The sequence below is a fragment of the Falco punctatus genome, assembly GCF_963210335.1.
Source record: "Falco punctatus genome assembly, chromosome: 1".
Classification (NCBI taxonomy): domain Eukaryota; kingdom Metazoa; phylum Chordata; class Aves; order Falconiformes; family Falconidae; genus Falco; species Falco punctatus.
Window position 1 is genome coordinate 64,189,508 of NC_137580.1, and position 23,238 is coordinate 64,212,745.

General features: G+C 41.5%; 1 protein-coding gene across 9 annotated transcripts in view; it reads left to right on the plus strand.

The window, feature by feature from the left end:
* ADGRL3 (adhesion G protein-coupled receptor L3) overlaps positions 1 to 23,238 on the plus strand; it is a 359,731-nt gene that overhangs the window by 104,933 nt on the left and 231,560 nt on the right. For all 9 annotated transcript variants that reach the window (XM_080378662.1, XM_080378666.1, XM_080378664.1 and 6 more), the window contains one exon: positions 9,219 to 9,328. In XM_080378662.1, coding sequence (XP_080234788.1) covers positions 9,219 to 9,328 — 110 coding nt within the window. The remainder of the gene's footprint in view (positions 1 to 9,218; positions 9,329 to 23,238) is intronic.

The following is a 23,238-nucleotide window of genomic DNA, read 5'->3' on the forward strand; positions in this document are numbered from 1 at the left end:
TTTTGAGAAAGTTTGGTTTGTTTCTGATTAATATTTGTACTGATTTAATGCCTGAGACAGACAGGGGCCAAGACTCCTTTGCACAAGGTGCTATACAAAATCAGGCACCATAAACAGGTGCTGTATTAACAGCATACAACCCTGGCAGGCTGTTTGTTTTACTTGGCAGTATTACCTTTTTGTCTGAACTGATTTAGCAATGATGCTAAAGGCATAACCTGTCACATGTTGATCCTAAATCTGACTCAGTTGGGAAGCTTCCCCCCGCGCGCCCCCCCCCCCCATCAAGAGGCTGAGGGGTGATTGTTTCTTAACTAAAATCTATGGACCTGTACTTAAAAATCACCTTGGTGTCATGTCATCGGTAAGAGTGATGAAGGGAGAGGTTGCTCTGGGTTTTAGAAACAGTGCTGCATGGCTGCCTTCGATTCACTCCTGAGTTCATCAGGGAGTTGCCCAGCTTCGACCTCCTGTGCTGTTTGGATGTATGCATTTTTGTTTCATTGAGTCATTCAATTATTATGTCAAATTTGAGATGGAGAGCAGTACAAATTATTTTGGCCCAAAACCCTTCTTTAACCCTGTTCGCAGAGGTGAAAGGCTAATACATTAAACCTACCAACCCATGAATACAGATTACTTTAGCCCTTTTACAGACAATACTCTCTAATCTCAGTTTTTCCTTTTGCAGGAATCAGTCAGTGGTTGGGACAGGGGCATTGGTTGGTGACAGTAAACGGCAGCACTGTGGTTATTACGGGCTGTGTAATTCCTTGTCCTTCAAGAAAACCTGACAGTTACTGAAGGGGGATGCAGTGGGAGTAATACTGGATTTTGCTTTAACAACAGGACAGAATTATCTTTTGTTAGTATTTTTAAAAGGCTTCTACGTGCTCACATTCAGATTTGCTTTTTGCTTTGCCAGTGCTGAGCGCCAAGTTCACACCTTTGTGCTGCTACACGGCTGCAGCACCTTGACGTGCAGCATGGCATGGGCTCCCTGTGCTGCCGACTCGGTGGATAGGTAGGCAATAGTAGACTGATGGTCTGAAAGCACTTCAGAGCTGTTCTAAAGAATATAATCCTTCGCCACTTCCCCTGGCTATCCTAGCTCTCGGTAGCTGTACTAAAGAAGAAAAAATGGGCTTTAACTTGCAATGACTCTTGTTAAAGTGGCAGTGAAGACAATGTGGAACACCAGCTGAAATTCAGCCTTGACCTCATCTAGCATTTAATTTGAACTCATAATCCAAACTAAAAGCCAAATTGTTTTCTGTTCGCAGTTATTTTAAGTAGCGTTAACTCTGGCTAAACTGATGAAGCCTTTTATTGGTTGATTTACTTCAGGTGTTTACTCTCCTCTCCAGATATCCTGTCAGTGTTTTGTAAAGTGGATTTTTATTAGTGTGCTACAGAAGTTTATGGAGTTGGAAGAAGTAGAATACCTGTAAAAAGGCAGATGTAGTCCTTTAAAAGGTCTACTTTACAGCCTTAAGGCTTGCCTAGTTTGGTTTTCAGCCCTACAGACCAGCATCCAATGAAAGACATTAGTCTATATTGCAAACCTGCCCTTGCTTGGAACCGCAGCTGATGCAGCACTGTGACTGCTTCAGACGTGCTCAGTGCAGATCTGTTTTCCATGGTGACCCAAAGCTTTTGTCAAAATATACCCAGTGGCTTGGACAGAATGGCGCTTTGTTGTTCTTGCACTAACATTGAATGTTTCTTTCGCTAGCCTTGCATTCAGGTTGCCTTTGCTGCAGGGATGCTGTAGCCAGGCACATTAGTACATGGTTCTTGGCAGGTTTTCCTGTTGGGTTAGACGTTCGTTGCCTTTGGGGGTTTCATCTCCCCTTCTCACTCTGTTAATCACAAAGAGATGGGACAGAAAGAAATCCAAGGAAACTATAAAATGTGAGGCATTACATGATGAAGCACAGAGGACAAACCTTTCATTGCTTGGGGGAGACCCTCCTTGGAGGGTGATGATGAGGCAGCACACCTACTGGCAAGTCCTGTCCGAGACCTCAGATTCCTAAGCTGGGGAGTCCCTGGCAGGGGAGCAGATGCACCATTTAAAGGGGTGCCCCAAATTGCCATTAAATCTGTAAAATCTTATGAATTTGCTGTTTAATGCTCCTGTTAAATTTTAAGGGCCTTATCAATAAGTTGAAAAAGCATAATTACTTTTTTTTCCCTTATGTAAAACTAATACTTAAATTATTTCCAGTACCTGTTTTCCGTCTTGCTCCCAGGCTCTCCATAATATATGAAAGTAATCCCATTGGTGACCTTTACAACTCTGATTCAGTTCGGCTCTGCAGGAATTTTCTGCTGTTTGGCTGGCTGTGGTTTTGGTGGTTTGTTTTTCCTCAGTTTTGCTTTTCTCAATGTAGAGTAATAATCAGAGGAACAAAATTGTTTGAGGCTATAGAAAAAGGACTATTTTTTCTCATCAAACATAATAATATTTTACAATAATCACAGCAGTTTAAATGTATCTCATTGGCATATCTCCACAAAGGCACTTGGTGAGGCTGCAATTAGTGTGCTTTGCCTCTCCTTGTATTAGTTTGATCACATAAGCAGCAGCCCATCTGACAGCTCTAGCACCTGGATAGATAATTAAAACTCATCAACAAAACAACAAAATGCAGTATGTAGTGGGAATCACCCATACTAGCATTAAACACTGCAGATAATTATATCGCAGCAGAGGTTGGAAAGCCAGCTTCTCTGTGCTCTGAAAGATCAATAAAAAGGCCCATTCATAATGAAGAAAACATTTAGAGAGACTGGATTTTCATCTCCTTGTCATTAGATCCTTTGCTTTTAAGGTTTTGCAGAGGCAGAAAAAGATTCTGTTGAGGAATTCATTGTTTCTGGAAGCTAAACAGGTGAAGATTTAGGTTTGCTCTTGTGTACTGCATTATTGAAAGCAAATGTGGTGAACCAAAGGCTTTTCTTGGGGCTTGCAGTTCTGTTCTCCCCTCTCCACCTTCCACTGCCTTCCTTCTCTGCTTGCTTTTTTTCTTCTTATTTGCAAGGCATCACATTAACTCCACTTACAAGTGAAATTTCTCTTTTCTTCCTGTTTACTTTCTCCAGGGCATTTTTTTTTCCTTGGCCCTTCCTAAAGGGTTGATTTGGAAATATCACATATTGACAAGGGAGAACACACTCCTGGCTGACTTATTTGCTGTGACAGCCTCTTTCTTAAAGCAGTCATCCAGAGAAGAGATTTTTGTGTTCCAGAGATGGAAAAAGGATGTCTTGCAGCGTTACCATGAAGGATAATGAATTAAGTCTGTCTCTTACTGTAAAACCATTAGAGAAGTATAATAGACCTTGAGAAAGAGGCTTAGATACTGATGTCTTGGCTATAGTAGTGTGTCTAGGCACACGATGGCTGCCGTGTCTGTCATTGCAAAAAAAAAAAATAAAATAGCGTCTGTGTAAAGTAAGTGTTTCCGTTGAGGGCAGAGGGAAAGAATATCTTTGCTTTTGGTGACTGGTGCTCATGAAGGCAGGTGAGGCAGCTTGGTCTGCACGTGTGGGCATTAAGAAACCCTTGTTATAGGTTGCTGTAGGTGGAGGGTAGCGCCAGCTCTGAGCAGGGTTTGTCAGCAGCAGCAGCAAGGGATGGAAATGGCAGCACAGTGCTCTCCGTACAAGTCCAAGTTCACAGACGTGTAGCCTGAAATTTTCTGATCCTCAGGGTATTTAAGAGCCTAACCCTGGACTCTGACCATCTGCTTGTGAATTCAGAGGGCATGGGTGACTTCCCTGTTTGTAGTGTTTTCCAGTACGCCCTGTTTGCAGGAGCTCCCCGCCCTGGTGTCGCAGAAAGCCTTGCTCCACCTCAGAAGTGCTTGTCTCTGGAGTATAAGGGTGAGGAGAAAGAGGTTGTGTTGGGCTGAAATGGATGTTTGAGCCTCTAGGCTTGTTGTGGACTTCTGCACGGATTTCTGGTTGCTTTACTCCTGCTGACCCTAGTATGATGGGTGCCTGCCCCCTTGGTTTCGGCACCTGTTTTTCTTGTCTTCTTACTGGTATTGCACCTGCAATGACTGATGCTGAAAGGCTGTTGTTTGGGATTGATCTTTTATTTTGTGCTGCCTTTGCATTTTTCTTCTGGCAAACGTATCACCACAGACATATCTAGCCTGATGCTGTCAACATGTCTGTGCTATTAACGTTTGTGGAAAGGCCTAAAATAAACATCACCTGCCAAACTATTATTCTTTTTTTTTTCTTTTCTCTTGTTAAATATATCAGAAATGTCAGCATTGGAAGAAAGCAAAGATATTGGAGCAGGAATAAGGAGCTGTTTCTGTCTTAAAGTGTTTCTGCCTTACTATCACAAAACAACCTTGTCACTTAAAAATCATAAAAATGTTGCCAGGGAGAAGGAATGGAAGTTTGCTCAAGGGAAATGAAGTTTTAGTGGTGGGTTTTGTTTTGTTTTTTTTTCTTTTAAGTCTGAACTGGGAGTTGCAAGCAGCATTGAGCCCTGCAGCTGCTTCTGAACTCAAATGCTTCCTTCAGTCCCACTGCTATAAATGCAAAACAAATGCCACATGAATTATTATTACTGTTTCACATTAAAACTCTTGAAAGTCATTTTCCACTGGAACTGGGAGAAGTTCTGAAAGAATAATCCATGCTGTTACAGTGTCTGTGTTACACTGGATTGACACTTCTCTTCTAGGATAAATATTTTTCCTCATCTGAAAGACAGAACAGGTACATTAATAAGTGGTGGGAATAAATATAGCTAGAAAGAAGGCAAAAAGAAACCCCCTTTCTTTCTTCTTCTTTCTTTCTTTTTCTCTCTTTTTTTTCTTATGACTGGGACAATTTATAATTTTCCCAGGGGGTAATTTTTCCTCACCAAAACATATAAGTGAATAATGTGAACTTCTGTTTATGAGATGCTGGGTTCTTAAAGACTGCTGAGTATCTCAGACTGATTTTTAGGAGGGTTTTGAGTTATTCTCTTTTCCTGAACTACAGGAATATATATTTCCATCAGTCTTTCAAGTTGGGGTGAAAATACAGATCTTGGGTTATGCTTTGGTTTCTGATCTCTTCGTTGGTCTTGGTAGGCATCTGCACCTTGGCAAGTGGATGTGACATACTGACCTTTTCATTGCCCTTTGCACCAACATAAGCATTTTCAAAGGAAACCTGGGCACTGGCAAGTCACAGTTTCCATGTCTTGCGAAATGGAAGATGCAGCAGGCTTTTTGCCTTGCTAGCCTGAATGCTGTGGCAGCATGGTGAGTTATTTCTGAAGAGCTGTGTGGATGCTCTTGGTCCCGGCAAAGTGTCCATGAATCCTTGCACCAGTTATGGAGGTGGCCTGAGACGTGCAGGGTCTCTGAGAAGCAAGCTGTATCTTCATGTGCCCACCTCGCACTTCAGGGAGCAACAGAGAGGAGTGATTACAGTTAGAAATAAGGATTTCCAGATAAAACAAACCAACCCCAAACAACAGGATGGTGATAAATTTCTCGTCAGATTTAATGATAAATGGCAGTAAAGGGAACTAAAACCACTTGAGGGGCTCCTTTAATTCTTCTGTGTCTCCAGAACATTTGCCTTAAAATATGGTACAAACTCATAAAATTGAAGCTACTTTTTTAAAATGCATAAAATTGTGTATTTGTTCCCCCAAATTCACAGATTTCTCCCACAGCTCTCTTGTTTTCTTGGTGTCAGAGCATATGGAGAATGAGAACATATTCCAAGACACCAGGGTTCGCTTGGGAAAGTTTTGCCATGAGGGTAATGCAGGGGCAAGGGAAGTAGTTTCATCTGAAGGAGCTGATGAATCAGTGTTGGAAATATATTTATATAAACTAATATACTGCTTGCCAAAAGACAGTAAAAGAGGTATTGATGGTTGTAAAAAAGGTGACTGTAGTTTTTTGGAGTACAGTTATGCTAGACCCAATGATGCAAACAGTTTCTGCCCTATTTTGGAGGGGAGTCTGGCAAGATGTAGAGCTGCTGTTTTTAGCATACAGCTAAGGGACTTGGGTAGTATTCCTGCAATCGACCTACAGAAGAGACAGTTTTATGAACTGATGCAGCACTGGTTCTTACTGCGAATTGTAACTCCAGTAGTTAGTAAAGATCTTCCTTCAAGAAAGGAGGGAAAAAAGAAAAGGAAAAACAACCCATAATTAAAACAAAGGATTCTTGTTGTATTGGCTGGAAAGGTCAACACCCAGCAGCGAGCTTCGCAACTTGCAGGAGTTTGGAGCAAGTATTACTAAAACCCAAGCACCAAGAAATCCCAGGGTTCATTGTATAATCCCATAATTTACAAAGAAGAGCTCATGGGCTGATTTGCTGGGAATGCAGTAAAGCAAGATTATATTTCCCCACTGCCCACCCCTGTGTTTTCAAGTCTACAGATGCATTTTCTTTTAAACATCCCCTTCTCTGTGTCACTTCTTGTGTGTCACATAGTGTCACCCGGGCCTTTAATCTGTCGGGAAAGAAATAAAAAAAAACTGAAGGGACCAGGAAGCTGTTGTAAAAATGAAGAAAAAGTTTGAGCAAAAGCACAGTGACCAGAGCTTTAATGATGAGTATTTTTTACCTCTTTCTCTGCTTAAAATTTTCATAGACTGATGTCTGACAGTAGTAGTTGGTTAAGCAGTTATTAGGGTTTTTTCCTAAGGTTTTAAGTCCATATTGCCCTCATCTCTTAGCGTGTTAGAATGGGACCCTGCATGTTTCACCCTGGGGTGATAAAAGGAAACTAAAAATGCCAAGTGTAGACTCAGGACTGCTGCCCATAGGAAATGGCTGTGAAAAAGAGAGGGGGCTGAGTTTCTCAGGTTTTGGTGGGGTGTTTTGTATGAGCCCTTTTTTGCAAATTGTGTGAGGTGACATGGCATACTATTTGAGCTTTTATTTAGGACTTTTTCACCTGCTTTTCTGTTGTTTACCCCCGCAAGGTGATACTGTTGATTTGATTTTGCCTGCTATTGAAGTTTCTGTGCTTGGTAGGCACAGTGCTTTGCCATCCTCCAATCCCCAGGGATGTGCAAGGGGGCTTCAGGACTGCCTAGAGTTAGGGGAAAAGCCCGTACCACGACTCTGCATTCCCAACTTGACCCCTTGTATCATGGTGTTTTTACTCTCTTTGGTGATATCTCGGAAGTCAGCGTGCATTTGGAGAGGTTAAAGCTGGTGTTCACGACTTTCGACTTCCAAACCAAGTTTTGAAATACTGGTTATGAACCTGGAGCTTTCTGGGTTGTGTGTTTTCACTTCTGGTTTTTGACCACAAGGAAACGCTTGGTCAAGTGGTGATTCAAACCAAACACTTACAGATAGAAAGAAAGAAGAAACACGCAGATGAACCCTAAATGTCTGTTCCTCCCCCCCCACATCCAGTTCCTCGCAATTTTTGATCCTGACTCATGCTTTTGAAACGTCTCTTTGATCCATTGCTGCTCTTCTATATAACGTGGCCAGGAATGTCGCTACAGCCGGAGAGACTATTGATTAGGCCAGTGCAATTGCTTTTTGAAAGGCACATTGAGCCCAGTAAACGATTTTTGTTGAAAGTGAAGGTTTGGATGATGTTCAAAGCCTCTCCTGGAAGACTGCCCACTTGCATGGTCTAGTCTACCTGTGATATCCCAGCCAAGCCACCTAAGTGTAAGTAGCAAGGGTGAGGACAACATAGTTACCCTTTTTTGTTAATTAAACTGTTCTTCTGTGTGTATAATAAAACTAGTCAGTTGCTGTGATAACTGTCATCTTTCAGCTAGGAAAAAAGAGAACAACCCAGCCCTCTGGATTATGTGTTATCCAGCAAAACAGCCTGATGAGCAAGCGTATCAGCTCTTATTAATCTTTCCATAAAATTAAAGAAAGTATGGAGCTTAAGGCAGTCACTAATGAATCAATTTTAATTTATGGGCTCAAATAAAATCTGCATTAAGGATGACAAACTGTAGCCTCAGGTAAACAGGAAGCATTTCCACTGCAGACCTAAATGAGTTCTGTGCTGGATGTCACAGCTTCTGCTAGAAGAGCAGGAGTGTCAGGGGTCTTATGTCACATCAGAGGATGCAGCATCTCAGAGAAAGTAAATGCAATGAACTAGCCCTTAGGAGGTCTCTTTGTCGTGCAAAAGCATAAAAATCAAATGCTAACTATACTTCTCTCTCTTCACACACATACACACACCCCCCAACAAAGAAGCTGAGGATTCTTCTGTGTAAAACTGCTGTAAACTGAGTAATTTGGCATTCCACACATGCTAAAATCAGTCACCCATGGATGTGAGTCATATGTGCCACAGAGAAAGCATCTCGCAAAGCCCAACCTGTGTGCATGCATAATCTTAACCTGAAAGATGCTTGCTGCAGCGGACAGGGTCGCTTCCTTCTCTGTGCACTTGTATGGCAAGTTCTTCAGTGAGAACAAGGTTTGCTTCTGGAAAAAATACATTGTCTCAGTAGGTGCATCCATGCTGGGCAGAATGAGTAACTAAAACTTGGCCATTTATAACTGATGTGTGTTGGCTCTGTGTGAAAAACCACTTGACAATTAAAAAAATCACTTAAAATTAAAATTAATGTGTTTTTAGACACCTTATGGGGTGATTATTTTTTCCCTCAAAGGTTGCTGTTTCTAGTCTTTGTATTAAACATTATTTGAGAAGACTGTTTTTGTGGGAATACTTTATAAATATGTTGTAAAATGTATTTATTATGCCTGCTATAAAATATACAATGATTATTTTTGCCACAAATGCTGTCGGTTTAGTCTTTGCATTTTGTTTTGTGGGAATGCTGGTATTTAAGGTTAGTTGAAATCACTGTGTTGGAGTTTGGGTTTCAAGATTTAGAGGACCACATATCTGTAATTATTTGTTTTTTGTTATTGTTATTTGTTTTAAACCATCCTCTCAGATCCATTTTAAAAAAATAATTCCTAGTGCTGTAAGAACTGCTTGGAGGGAAAGGGGTTGTGCCACCATGTCTTCACTTGTGGCAATAAGCTGATGAAGACATCGGCATTTGCTGTCAGCCTTTACACGCTCTCTGTCGAGCTTCCCCAGCTGATGCTGAAGTCCTGGCTTCTGCATGTTCACTCCTGTTGACACTGTGGGGGCTGCTGCTCAACCTCTTGACCTGTCCTTCTGTCTGGACTGTTTTCTGACTCCCTTTTTTCTTGTTTTTCAGATGCAGTAATCGGACCCAATGTGCAGTTGTTGCGGGCCCTGATGTGTTTCCAGACCCTTGCCCTGGGACATACAAGTACCTGGAAGTGCAGTATGAATGCGTCCCTTACAGTATGTATTTTGATATATTTGCCTTTGTTTCTTTAGTAGAGATCTGATTGATTGTGGAGACTAGGCCATCCTTGAGCTTGTCTGTTGTTGCACAAGGGCAAGTAAATGCTTGGTGACAAACCGGGTGCATCATATGAGACTGAGCTAGCAAGATATAAAAAATTTTCCTCTGTGCAAGGTTTGTGTTCATGTTAAAAATATCCTAATAGTGCCCCATGTTTTCCATGTAGTACAGTGTAACAGTGACATATCTCCTTTTGGAAAACATTTGGGAAGCAGACCGGGAGAATGAAGCACTATTGCTAGCTTATAGTTTCTCTTTCCAGGGTTTTATGCTTGTAATCATACAGCAGCGCACTTTGACCAGCATGCGTCCATGTAATTGGTGACATTTAATAAGTGCCTTAAATACAGTATTGCATCACTGAGGAGGTAGAAAGCTAGTGTTTCGGGAAATTTGATGTTTGATGATAGAAAATACTAATTTATAAGCTTCTAAGATTATGAAGGCAAATTACAGGCAAGCTATTTAGCCTAAATTTTTGCATGTAGACAGACAGTCATCTGGGATTACAGAATATGTGCCAAATGGGAAGTGTCAGAGCTACAAAAAGTTAAGTATATCTCAGGTTTTGCTTCCTGTAGAAACCAAATGTGTTAGGTGCAGTTATGGTCCTACTATCAAAAATGGCATACCTCAAAAAAGACATAAAAACTGTAATAGTAGGAGTGCACTTTTTGTTAGCAGTCGTAAAGGCTGAGTAGTGAATAGCAGCACCATCTCTAGTTTCTCAGTTTGTGTAGGCCAGTGCTCATAGCACAGCTCTCAAAATAATAAAGCAGGTACAGCAATGGATGCTTTTCAGCTACAGAGTTGCATTAGACTTCAGTTTGCTGAAACCCAGGATTTGGCTTGAGGACTAAAAGCATCTTCTTTGTTGCCTTGAGCATGGGCTGCTGGAGAGCAGATGTGGCCGACAAATGATAGACATGCTGTCTGGAGGGGAAGCAAGAATTTACAATCCTTTGGGTGGTCCCTGTCCCTCATGCAGGAGGTGGGCACCTGTCTGCCACTACGATGTGGAAAGGTTGTGCAAGGTTTTGCTTGTGAAACCACGAGTTGAGGGATGCAGCTAAGACCACCTCTCTGAGCAAAGGAGACCCTCTCTGCTGAGCGACTCTGTCTGCTGGCAGGGGTCTCAGCATAACCATATTTGATTTTTCTAAACAAAAATGTGAAGCTTCTAAATGCAGTGCTGGAATATTTTTAATGGGGTGAGCTATTAAACTCATGGAAAGAATGACATCAGGGCTTAGGGTCTGCCCTAGCAGGCTCGTACCAAATTACTGGTTTGGAGTTGTTCCACTCTAAATGAGATCTTTCATTTTACACACAACACTGTGTGTGGGGAGGGCAAGGGGAGATTGGTTTCTACTTATCATAGCAGGTTGTATTTCCTTGTGATTTGTGATTTGCATGAGGTATGCTGCTCCCTTCTGAGACTGAGCTGGTAAAGCAATAGTGATTACATAGTATGCCTCTGTAGCCTTTGTTGCATATAAAACAAAGAGGAATAGTGGTGTCTTGTGAGAAAGGTAATATGTGAATATTATGCCCTGAGGTGTTAATCGGACCTGTGTACAAGATGTAAAATAACTCTTGTGAGGGGCTGCTGAGTACCAAACATACAGTAGGGATTGAGTATATTTTAATGAACTGAATGTGGGGAGGAAAACAATAATGACAAGTCATGCTGCCTTTACAGTTAAGTTAGTGGTTTAGCTGGCTGTTTCCTCAATTTCTTTATAAATCAAATATAGGGCCTCTGCTAGTACAGTTATGGGGGTGGAAATGAGGGGGAAGCACATTGTAAAATAGGGTCCCATCTCCGCCCTTGTTTTCCTGTATTGTCTAGGAAATTTTGGGTCAAACCTTAATTATTATTATTCAGTGTAGCTCCAGGGAAGCTGGTTGTGTTCAGGCAAAGTGTGTCCCTTCATCTGCAGACGTGGAGGGCGAAACCTAGGGCTCCTTTTTATTCTTGCCCTACCTCAGTCTCTGTCTGGCTTTGTTACTTCCTCCGTTTCTGCCCTCTGAAAATGGTCAGCTCAGCTGTACAGATGTTCCTTGCCTGGGCCCCAGGAGTGCCCCATGAGTGAAGGCCATCCAGGTGATGGGGAAGGTGTCAGCTCTGGACAAGGAATTCAGCGAGGGTATGGTCGGACCAAAGCTACCCCGGTGGATGAAATCTGTTTCCCCTTTGATGCCCTTGGTGATACCTCTGCCATTTGCTGTGGGTCAGTTAGTCCCCTTGTCACTGAGCCCACGTGCTTCAGCCTGTCTAGCTGAATTTGGGCTGTTGCCCATGTCCTTTCAGGTCCAGCTTTCTTAGCATTGCTACCCACACCCAGCTGCCTTGCGTGATGCTTCACTGGAGGGAGGGGAGTGGGCTCTACAGGTTCCATGGTGCTGGTTGCTACTGGGGACAACCCCTCCTTATCCGCTGACATTTCCTCAGTGGCTTTGTGCACCAAGCCCTTGGTGAATGGTGGTGTCTGCCATATGGCCACCTCCTAAAGAAAGACAGCAGCTGCGTAACAAAGGAATTAATATGTCAGCAGGCACTTGTACTTGTGTGCAATTCCAGCTTTCTTTGTCTGGTTGGATGAGTTGCTCCTTATGGTTTCAAATTATTCCTTATGGATGGAGAGAGAGAGTTTACCTAAGCGCTAGCTCAGCAGCAGAAGGCAGTGTGTGTGTGTCTCAAGAGAGCAGCGTTTAGGAGTCATCTTTAACATATGTTGTTAGGGCTGACCTTAGGTGCTTATGCTCAATATAGTGCTAGTGTATACACTCCCTTGGAGAAAAATTACAGAAGATTTAAAACTCCATTGGGTAGCATACTCCTCTTGAACTTTTATTTATTTATTAAATTTTCCACCAACAACTCATTTCATTTTCAAAAGGAAAGCATCCCCCTTTCTTGTCAGGAGGGGGGGAAAACCCAACCTCTTCTAACTTCAGTAGTTCATATATTTTAAAATGTCCTCTGTGTTACCCTCTGCACCACATTCCTGTGTGTTCAGTACAGATACTCCTGATAATGAGAGTTTCATGAGGCTGCAGTTACTTGACATGCGGGGAGGAAAACAGATGATCATGCAGACAGCCCAGTTGTCTCCTCGTTTTGCTGATCCTGTAGTCAGTTTATGTGATGGCAGATACTGTCTGAAAAAATGGACAGTCATTCCAAGGATCTCTGGACTTTGTTTGTTGCCCTCTGACAATGAAAACCAAGTGAAAAACTGATGATTTCAGCAGGTTAAAAGATACTGGGCCTAAATTGACAGGCCTCAGTTGCACTGAAGTTGCCAAATTATTTTTGTCCTTGTCAGAGCAGGCCTTGGCATGTGCTCTTTATTCCTCTGACACCTGCCTTAAAGACTACCCCTTTTCTTCCAAAATACTGAAATTACTACTCCAGTTTTCTTAAATTGAATTTTCTTTCTGACCAAGACAGCTTTTCCCTGGTTTTCTATTAATTTTTTGCTACTCCAGACCTGTAGTTTGCTATTGCTAGAGCTGTGCATACATGGCACGTTGCAGAGAGATGTCTGAAACTGCGTTTTAGGCAGTGTTGCTCTGTATGTCAGTATGAGAAACCTTGCTCTGCGAGGGTCCCTTTGATCCAGTACTCTGTTGTTTCCTAGTGCATCCCTTCCCTCTCCCCTTCTCCCTTTACAAAGCAGCATTAAATGGGTAATGAGAATAGCAGTGGTGGAGGTGGTTTGTGAAGCTAGGCCAACTCTCCCATTGCAGAAACACCTCAGTATCTTCTTCTGGTGCTTGTACAGTCCTGTTGTCCTGGTGCCAGTACATGTAGGACTGTAATTTTTCTTACTTCACCTTTGTAATGTGCTGAAGAACTTCCCATTTTGCTCATGAGCCAGCACAGTAAGCAGATGAACAATATCCAATGCCAACACACGAGACTGGTGACAACCAAGAGAGTCCAATTTTGCAAGAGCTTTGGTGATAGGGAGAGCTGCTGAGCTAGTTGTCATTGTAAGCAGCCAGTTTTTGTATTGGTAATCTGACAAATTCAAACCAACGTGTTGGTTTTTCGTATAGAAACACAGCCTTTAGTATGTGTAAACCATCCATGTTTTAGTAGCCCTTTATGTATTTTCGAGATGGATGAAGAGAAAGAGCAATCCACTTGGGGCTGACAAGCCTCCTTGCCTTTGCTCTCCTGAGCATGGGAGCTCTGTGAGCCACAGCGACAGTGCTGCCCTTCATGGGTGATACCCCAAGTCAGAACAGGGGGAGATTTTCCAACATGTGAGCAACTACCCCCCACTGGCTTTGACTGAAAATCAAGGATTGTCTGCATTTAGATTTTACTTTAGTTTTGAAAAAAGGTGTGAGTTGAATGTGTGGAGGTATTTCAAAGTGTTTTTTCTGTTCATTTCCCCCTTGAGACAGCTGTTCAGGCTCCCAAGGATCCAGCATGGTGCTAGGAAGAGGATTTAGCTAGCTGAGTTGAAATCTACCTTCAGTTTTTTCTGAACTCTCAGTTCCCTTAGGTTCTAGGTTTTGGAGTTCGCAGAATAACTTGTGCACTGTTGTCCTCCAGAAACAGTCTGTTTTTCTACTAGAATTGGAAAATCTAAGGTAGAGGGCAGGACAAAGTGTAAAAAAGATGGGGGCTTAACGAGGGCCGTTGCTGCATTAACGGAAAGGATGGCAGCAGCAGAAGGGAGCAAGACAGGTGGCCCAGGCATGGCATAGCCCACTGTGATGATAACTTGTCTTGCACCCAGGCGACAAGTCTTCCATCAGCTTTTAATATTGGGGAGATCTATTCAAAGGGCTGTTCCCCGCAAGGCAAAAATATTTGTGGCTTCTGAGGAAAGATGATTCATCCTTTCTTTCTGTTCCTCTGGGTAAATGGTCTAATAAATGTTATGAAGGCACCAAATATCTTTGGTGCTTACAGAGATTTTCCTGCTTCTTAAATGCTAACAAGGGGAAGGAAAACAACACTTGAGCATGGTTCATCTTTTCTTAAGACTTTTTTTCTTTTTACACATGGAACCTGAAATCACATTTCCCAATTACTGTATTGATGGAAGGAAAGGTCATTTCTTTGCTAGAAATATTCCTATTATTGCTGACAGAAGAATAGATGGGCTCACATATCAATAAAAGTGAGGGATGGTAAGTGTGATGTGGGAACAGAATTCAATAAAGTTTTATTGTATCACGAGTGGACTGAAGTGCATTTAAAAACATTAAATGAAGGCTCACAATATCTGCTCCACTGGACCTTCGGGCCAGTGAATAGACAGATAATTGAATAATGACATTTTTAAGAGAATGCAAGCACTAGAAAGCAAACTGATGTTTTCATTGCTCCAAGATTGCTGGTGGAAGGGGGAATAGGGGGGAGAAGCTGGGAGAAAATTGCAATCTGAAAGCAATTTAATGAGACCACTTTTCCCAAGAATACAGTTCTTAATTATTTCTGGAGTGCTATAAGACCATTATGTGGCCTCCAGACTTTCCCTGCGTGTGTTTTCTTGCTGCCTTCCCTATCGGTTGAGAAGCAGCGTTAGCCCATTGAGAGCAGTGCTGTGTTTTGTTAAACAAATGGACGTGTGGCTTCTCCACTTTTCTTTTGCTCTGGGTTTCTGGGTGTTTTGTCTTTTCCCAGGAGATTTTGGTCCTCTGGGGCCCACCAGCGAAAATGGCAAGCATTCCCAAGGAGTTAAACCCAGCTATTGGTGCTTTGGTCAGTAATGAGTGATTTCCACCTGAAGCCAGGAATCCTTTGTTTTATTTGGTTAAATAAATGATTTGTGTGCTTGGGCTAGGAACGATAATTAAGACTAACCAACCAAACAAAAAACACCAGACCTAACTACCCATTATGATTATTTCTGAGCAAAGATTCTTTACTTTGTATCCTGCTGACTAATTGCCTTTCTTCCAAGGCATACAATTTCCTGGGCATTGCAACCAAAAAAACCTTTTTTTTGTATTCGCTGAAACTTCCAGCTTTGGTTGTTCGTTCTTTATCCACAGAGGCAGAAATTAAGGATGTGGTATTTCCCCTGTCAGTCTCCTTTCACTGCGTGTTTGTGGGGAGAACGGACCTACACAACAGCCAGCTGGAAAAGACCCTTAATTAAAATAACCTGCTATTAGGGTACTTTGTGATCATGGAGGCTGAGCTATCTGCATAGGTGTGTGCATGGTTTTCAAGAATGGGAAGAAAACTAAGTGCTGAGATCTGGGGGGAATTTTGGTGTTTGAAAACTTGAAAGTAGCCTGAGATGAGGGGAAAAGGACATTTTTTTGTGAGACACGGTGAAATATATGGCAATGTGGTTCATTTTTGGACCTAAGGTGAGTTTTATTTAAATTAACAAGATGATTTCAGCTGTTTGTGCCTGTAATACCTACTGGTTTAAAAGTCTGTGGTCACCAGGAGCACTATGGATTTTCTTATGAGAAGTTAGATAAATGTTAGACGGTCTCCATGGTATGAATGCCATCACTGCTTGCTCCATCAATAATTTCCAGCGTGCTCTTGTGAAAAGCCAGCTCCTGCTATCTTGGTCCTTTCCTCTAGTGTCTGTGGGACACTTCTTCATGTCTCCAACTTCTGCCAGTACGAGCCTTTGCGTGAAAAGTAATTTTTTCTCTGTTTACCTCTGTTTCCCTCTTCTGAGTGTTTAGCTGGTCACTTCCTGAACTAGCTCATCACTCGCCGGTGCCAGGCTTAAAATATTGAAATGCTTCTATTTACTGATGCATTCTATCTTTACGCCTTGTGTTGGTTCTAAAAATCCTATCTCCACATACAACAGGCAGTGCTCCCGTGTGTCTTTGAATCGCACATGCTGTCTTTATCGGAAAAGTCGCCACAGTGCTTCTGGTTAATGGTATTAGTTCTGAAATGCAGCAGAGGAAAGGAGTTGGGGTCTGTTATAGCCTGGGCACCTATGAACTTGTCAGCCAATCACAGGGTGTTTTATTGCACATTTGCTGTCAAAGTCAGTAAGGACATAATTTGATGGACATGTATGAATACCACTTAGAAAAATAACTTGGTAGCTTACCAGCTGAACAGGTTGTTATGGAAGAGTCATTGCCATGAGTAAGTGTAAATTCAGTCATATGAATGTTCGAGCGTCACTTCTCTGCCCATTTTAAAGTTGCACTCCTAATTAATCATGGAAGTGAGGTAACCCCAGAATGAGATCTGATATTTAAGCTGGACATCTACAAGCTTTGTAGTTGTTGAAGATCTTGCACTCAAGCACAGTGAAAACCAAAGTGTTGCAGGAGGTGGAGGGGGGGAGACAGTTTAATTTGCTCTCAAGAATATAGAAGGATGCCTTGCACCCCTGTATATTCCTTTTTCTCTGTTCTATTATAACAGTTTCATTACCTCCAGATTTTTCAATTTTCACTCCAAAAAAATGTATTTTTTCCCGCAATATTAAAACATGTCTTTTTTTTTTATCTGAAGTCTGAGCTAACCCATTATATGAACTACAAGCAGAGCAGCCAGCAGCATGCTCTACTGACAGGCGTCTGAATGGCACAGCTTGTTGGGCTACACAAGGTATAAATTAAACACACATGGTCTGAATGTCAAGTCTTAGAGTGAGAAAGGTGTATTTTTATTTATTTTCTGAGGCAAATTCAGAACTTCCTTTTCCACTAATTTGGAAAACACTGAGCATCTTTTGGAGATGTTGGACACATTGAACATAGGTGAGAGAAACAGCAGGAATGATGTGATTCTTCTGGTGTGAAAATTTGGGTATTCTGGTGATAGATATAATTAAGGAGGAGATTAGATTTTTCCCTTCCATTTTCCCTTCCAATTAATACTTAAGTAGGTGGAAAGTTAAATGGGTACCAGTGAGAAGTTTGCAAGAGTAAAATTCACAGACTGAAGGGAATGTGGGGGAACATGGAAAGTATGACGGTAATTTAATGTTGGGTTTAATTTAATATATTTTTTTTTTCTGAAACAAGTGTAGCTGGGAGAAGGTATTCTTTAGAGGATATAAAAAGGTTTCTGTGGTACAGCAAGAGAGGCAAAATTTACATCTTTATCCCCGCCATCACCTCATGCTCACAAAATTTGCAGTGTGGAGATCCAGACTGTGAATAAGTCAAAGACTTTACTGTAGATAAGTGTTTCTCACATGTGATGTTTTTCTTCATGTAGAGCCCGGTCAGTTCTCCCTAGGGCCTCTATAACCGGTTTATTATGGAAACTGAAGGTGGAAAACTGTGATGAGTAGTGTAACATCTCATTTTATGAAGATTATGAATATAAGGGAGTAACTCAATTCCTTGTGTGACTTCTGTGCACCACTTACTCCTTTCTGATCTTGTCCCACAGCAGCTGCATTTTTGGTAAGAAAGCGTATCTTGTTGCTTTAGGTTTAGCCATTTAAACTAAAAGTTGCTTAAAATCTTTCAATCTGTTGCCTGAATGCCTTTGGCCTTTGAGTCTGAATCAAAGGTCATTAAATCACAGGGTAATGATCAGTGTCAGCAAACTTTGGGTCACATCCTGGCAACCTGAGGCTATCTGAAGCCATTAGCTTTCCTCCACAAATTAGTCTTTGTCACCCCCGTGTCTAGCATAGCAAATAACTGATATTGTCTCACCTAAAATTGGAATTGTAACCAGTACTGGGCAGAAAGAAGAATGAAATGTTGTTGAATTCCTTAATATATTAATACACTACCATCCTTCCACCTTAGAGGTTGATGGTTCCACATCCAAATAGCAGAGTGTCTTTTGGATGTCTGCAATAGAATTGTGTTTGCTTAACAAACATGTTGATGAAACAAAGCAGCGTGACTCCTGCAAATGTGCTTGTCTGGCATACCAATGGGGAAAAAAACCACTGACTTTAGGTCATTTGTACATCTTTTCTGACAGGTCTACTACTAGATATTTGCCACCAGTTTCTTGTCTAAACATGACCCCATACTTCCCAATTATCTCTGAACAATTCTGTCATCATTAAGTAGAATATATTTCTTTCTGTCTTCAATAATCATTGTTTAAATTGTGCTGTTATGCCAAGTGCCCTCTGGAAACATGGATAGGGATTTTATACATTTTATAACAGATCTACACGGAGATTATATTTATATTTCTAGATTTTTTTCCTGTTATCCTTTCATTTCTTTAGCAAAAGTACTGCAAAGTTTTCTTTCATTGGTGCAAGCAGTGTAAGGAGATTAAGACCATCCTTGCCAAGTGCTATTATAAATCCAAAAAAGAAATTAAATACATTTATTGGTTTTTATTCTGGCCAGTGGGGAGAACAGAATACGTGTATCCAGTGGTTAAGTTGAGGATTGAAGTTCATGTCTTCTAGCACATGAGGGAGGGGGAAATTTGAGTGTATTAAGGCAAATCCCTTTAGTGTGTGAAATACGAAAACGCATCTTTCCAGATCTAAAAATACAACTTTGTTGAGTTTCTTTATATTGAAAGAGCTCCCAGGAAGAGAGCCAAATGTATCTGAATGTATTACTTTTTTACTCATTTCCTGCACTTTCCTTGCTAACAACATTTCCAGTCCACTTTTAATAACAATATAGGCCTGCATGAAACCACAGTAGTTGTATGTACCTCAAACTCTGGCAAAAGAGACAGAAACACAGACTGCATAGCATTTGATTTTTGTTAGCTGCTGTCTCTGTTTCCAAGAGCAATTAAATGGGAGGAGGATTTGTGGGAGGCTAAGGCAAAGGGCCCTTCCCCAGGGCATACTTTGGGGGGGTTGGGAAGGGATCAAGTTATACCTACATGTTTCCTAACCCAGACCTCACCAAAAAAATGACATGGCATGTCATTTACCCAGGCTGATTGCCAGGCTATGCAGAAATGTTCTTAAATGTTTTTCGGGGATGTGTCTGGCTTTTGCGGGGGGCAGTGACGAATTCAGATTAGAAAAGATTTCTTCCAATTGATTTCCTAGATGAATGTCTTGTTGAGGGTCTAAACTAATCTCCTCCTCCAAAGTCTTTTTCCCCTCCATGGGTAATTTAAATATGTCTGAGGTAGTTTTAAAAAATGCCTTAATCTCATTTATCTTTAATTTCTCTGTTCTACTCTAGAGGCCCACATAAAAGGATTTACATTGGGTATTTATCCTTTCCAATATCAAAAGCAAATTCCCTTCCAGGTCTCAATTTTCACCAATAATCCTCAGAGATGTATAATTTTAATTTACCTTGCAGATGACGTCTACCTGGTTTCTCTCTCTGCTTCTGTGAAGATATTATTCAACTGCCCTGCATTAACTCTGTTTTTTTTCCTCTCTTGTGTGTGTGGAACAGTGTGTGTGAGTGAAACTATTGTCTTGCCCTTTGCAGGAGAGCACATGCTAGTTCAGCAGAGGCTTCGGCTAGCACCTCACTACGTAATCCAGCTGGATACTTTCTTTTTATGCCAGGAGAGGCAGTGTCGGGCCTTTGTCATTTTTGCTTTAAAAATTAATAATTGCACAGTTTTCAATTTAAGCTCTTGCAGAAGCTTGTGGGACCACACAGACGTACACTCATACCTGAAAGCTTCCAAAACCTCAGATGTTCAGATTCGCAAAATAATGGTTCTGCTAAACAGAACAGGAGCTGTTGCACTCTGTGGGATTTTGAAAATGAGCCCATTATTTTCAGGTGCCCTAATGAAAGCTAAGCTCCCCTAGAAATCTGCCTTTAATGTCTGTATATGAAACACTCCAGAGTTATTCCACCTATGTTGCTGTTTAAAGTAACAAATCGTGCATTTAAGCGCTATTCTGAATGCAATCTTAAAAGATGGTTCCATGTTTCTGCAGCAAAACTGAAGGAATGGGAAGGAATGTAAAGTCCACGTAGCAAATGCAGACTAGGGTTTGAAGATTTGACCCTGAATAGAAAAAAAATCAAGAAACAATACAAAGCTGATGTTGGAGGTATTTTTTATTGATAAGGCTTGGCAGAAAACATTGAAATTGTAAGACGAATGACTGATATTCTACCCTTGCTTAGGAGAGTAGAAAGGAGTGTCTAGTGGCTTCAGTATAAAATTACACTATATTGATACTGGTGGTCCTTTTCTTATCATAGGCTGAAATTAGTCCTGCTTCAAGTATAATTGCATTTGTATGCTATCGCTACTTTGGGTATTTATACTCAGGTTGGCAGGGCCTTTTTACTTTTGGTTGATAGTCAGCGTAGAGCTGAAAATATGGAGGCATCAGCTATTAAAATGTCACAGGGAAAATGTGGTGGTATCTGAGTACTGCCACAGGTTTGATACTGAGCAATGTGTGTGCGGGGAGTGCCAGCAGTACATACAGGCGCACCTGAGGTGGCTTTGATACCAACTAGAAGTGATGCAGAGGCACAAGGTGTGGCAGTGGAATAAATGTACCACATTAATATTTGTATGAGGCACAGTTGCACCCCTAGATTTTTCCCCATTTTTTTCCCATTGAGACCACTGGGATGCTTCTACCTAGGCATGTGCTTAAATGCTTGATGAATGTCAGTTTGTTTTTACATTTTATGTATGCTGTGCACAAATAACAGAAGCGCAGTTTGGGGGTCACTTTATATGCTGAGGCTACATTTTCAAAGAAGGAACAAATGGGCCTTTGTCCATTTAAAGACTTACTCCGAATAGTGAGCATGTGCCATGTACATTTTCAATGACGTCAATAATTAAATACGTTCCAGATGACTCTGGTCGGGGAGGATATTAGTAATTACCATAAAGTGACAAATTTACATTCTGTGCAGGTACTTTGAAAACAAAGTCTGTGTTTCAAATAAAATCCATTAAAAATATATCTTGGTTCTATTGTCACATTTGTTAAATTAATGTCTTCAATTTTAGGTTGTTTTTTTTTTCTGGGTGTTTTTAATTGTTGATTGTGTTGTATGTTTTTAGTTTTTTCAAACAGACTCGATAAAGGTGCAGTAGTTGTCTTTGAGCACGTGCTTCTGATGAGAACCCAATGAAACACTTGGGAGTTTTCTTGTTGACTTGGAGGGAATTTGAATGTACAGAGTAAAATTGGGCAGTATTAAAATCAGTGCAGTCTTGGTTATTAAACAGAGTGAGTCTGAGCCTTCAGATTTGTGAGTGGAGAAATCTGTGGTGCAGAGATGATAATGAAGATATTTCCAGTGCAAAGGAAAAGCATTCCTTTCTCAAAGAGGACTGCTCCATCCTCCTGTCTCCTCTCAGAGACAAAATTTAATTGCTAGCAAAGTCCTATACCAGTTCCAGAGTACATAAAGCAATCATTCTGTTTTTCCCTTGATCCGAGGAAGATTACAGAGCTATGGTTCATGTATGCAAGAAGATATGAAAGGCCAAAGCTCAGTTAGGGTTGGAACTGGCCAGTGTTGTATCAGATAGCAAGAAGGACTTTTTAGAGTACATTCATAGCAAGAGGAGGTCTAAGAAAACATTGGACCGATACTTGTTGAATATTGTTATCTGACTGATAGGGATTAAAAAAAAAAAAAAAAAAGAAAAAGAAAAAAGGAAAGAGCAGAGGCATTCAGTGATGTTTTGGGGTTTTTTTTCTTGCCTCAGTCTTTAATAATGCTGATAGACCTTGGGCTGCCCAGTTCCCTGAGCTGGAGGACCATGAGCGTGGGAGCAGTGACTTTCCATTTGTGGACACTGAAATTGTAAGAGACAAGCTGTATCGGCTGCATGTTCACAAGTCCATGTAGCCTGATAGGATTCATCCCAGAGTGCTGAATGAGCTAGTAGATGTTACAGCAGGACCCCTCTCAATTACTGACCAAAGGTCTTTGGAGTCTGGGGAGGTCCCTGCTGACTGGAAGCTAGCCAATGTTATTCCAATTTACAAGAAGTGTATGAGGGAAGAGTCAGGGAACTACAGACCTATTAGTCTGACCTCAGATCCTGAAAAAAATATGGAGAAGATTATACCAGATACTATTGCAAGACATTTAAAGAATAATGTGATCATCAGGCACAGTCAACGTGGGTTCACAAAGGGAAAGTCCTGTTCAACTGATTTGATACCCTTATATGATAAGGTCACCCACCCAGCAGGTGAAAAGAATGTGGTAAATGTAGTTTTTCTGGAGATTAATAAGGCAAGTTGTCCAACTGTTGGATGAGTGTGTTTACAGTGCACTGGGTGAAGAACTGGCTGAAGGGCAGAGTTGAAAGGGTTGTAGTGAATGGGGCTACATCTGGCTGGTGACTGGTCACCAGGGCTGTTCCTCAGGGCTCGATTCTAGGGCCAGTTCTGTTCAATATATTTATCAAAGATCTAGGTGCAGGATTTGAATGCACTATTAGCAAGTTTGATGATGATACCAAACTGGGAGGTGGTATTGACTCTCTAGAGGGACAAGAGGCTTTGCAGAGGGATCTCCATAGATCAGAGCATTGGACAATGATTAATGGGATGAAATTTAATGAGAACAACTGCTGGATTCTTTATCTGGGATGGAGTAAAGTCAGGCACAAATGTAAATTGGGAGAGGAGTGGCTGGAGAGCAGCCCTGCGGAAAGGGATCTGGGTGTGCTCGTTGACAGCGGCTCAACATGAATCAGCAGTGTGCCCAGGCAGCCAAGAGGGCAAACCGCGTCCTGGGGTGCATCAAACACAGTCTAACCAGCCAGTCAAAAGAGGTGTTTATCTCGCTGTATTTAGAGTTGGTTCAGCCTCCTCACTTTGAGTACTGTGTGCAGGTTTGGGCCCTACAATTGGACTTGCATGTCTCGAGAGGAGGGCAGCAAAGCTGGTGGAAGGGCTGGAAGGCATGTCCTGTGAGGAGCAGCTGAGGACTTTGGGTTCACCTAATTTGGAGAGGAGGTGGC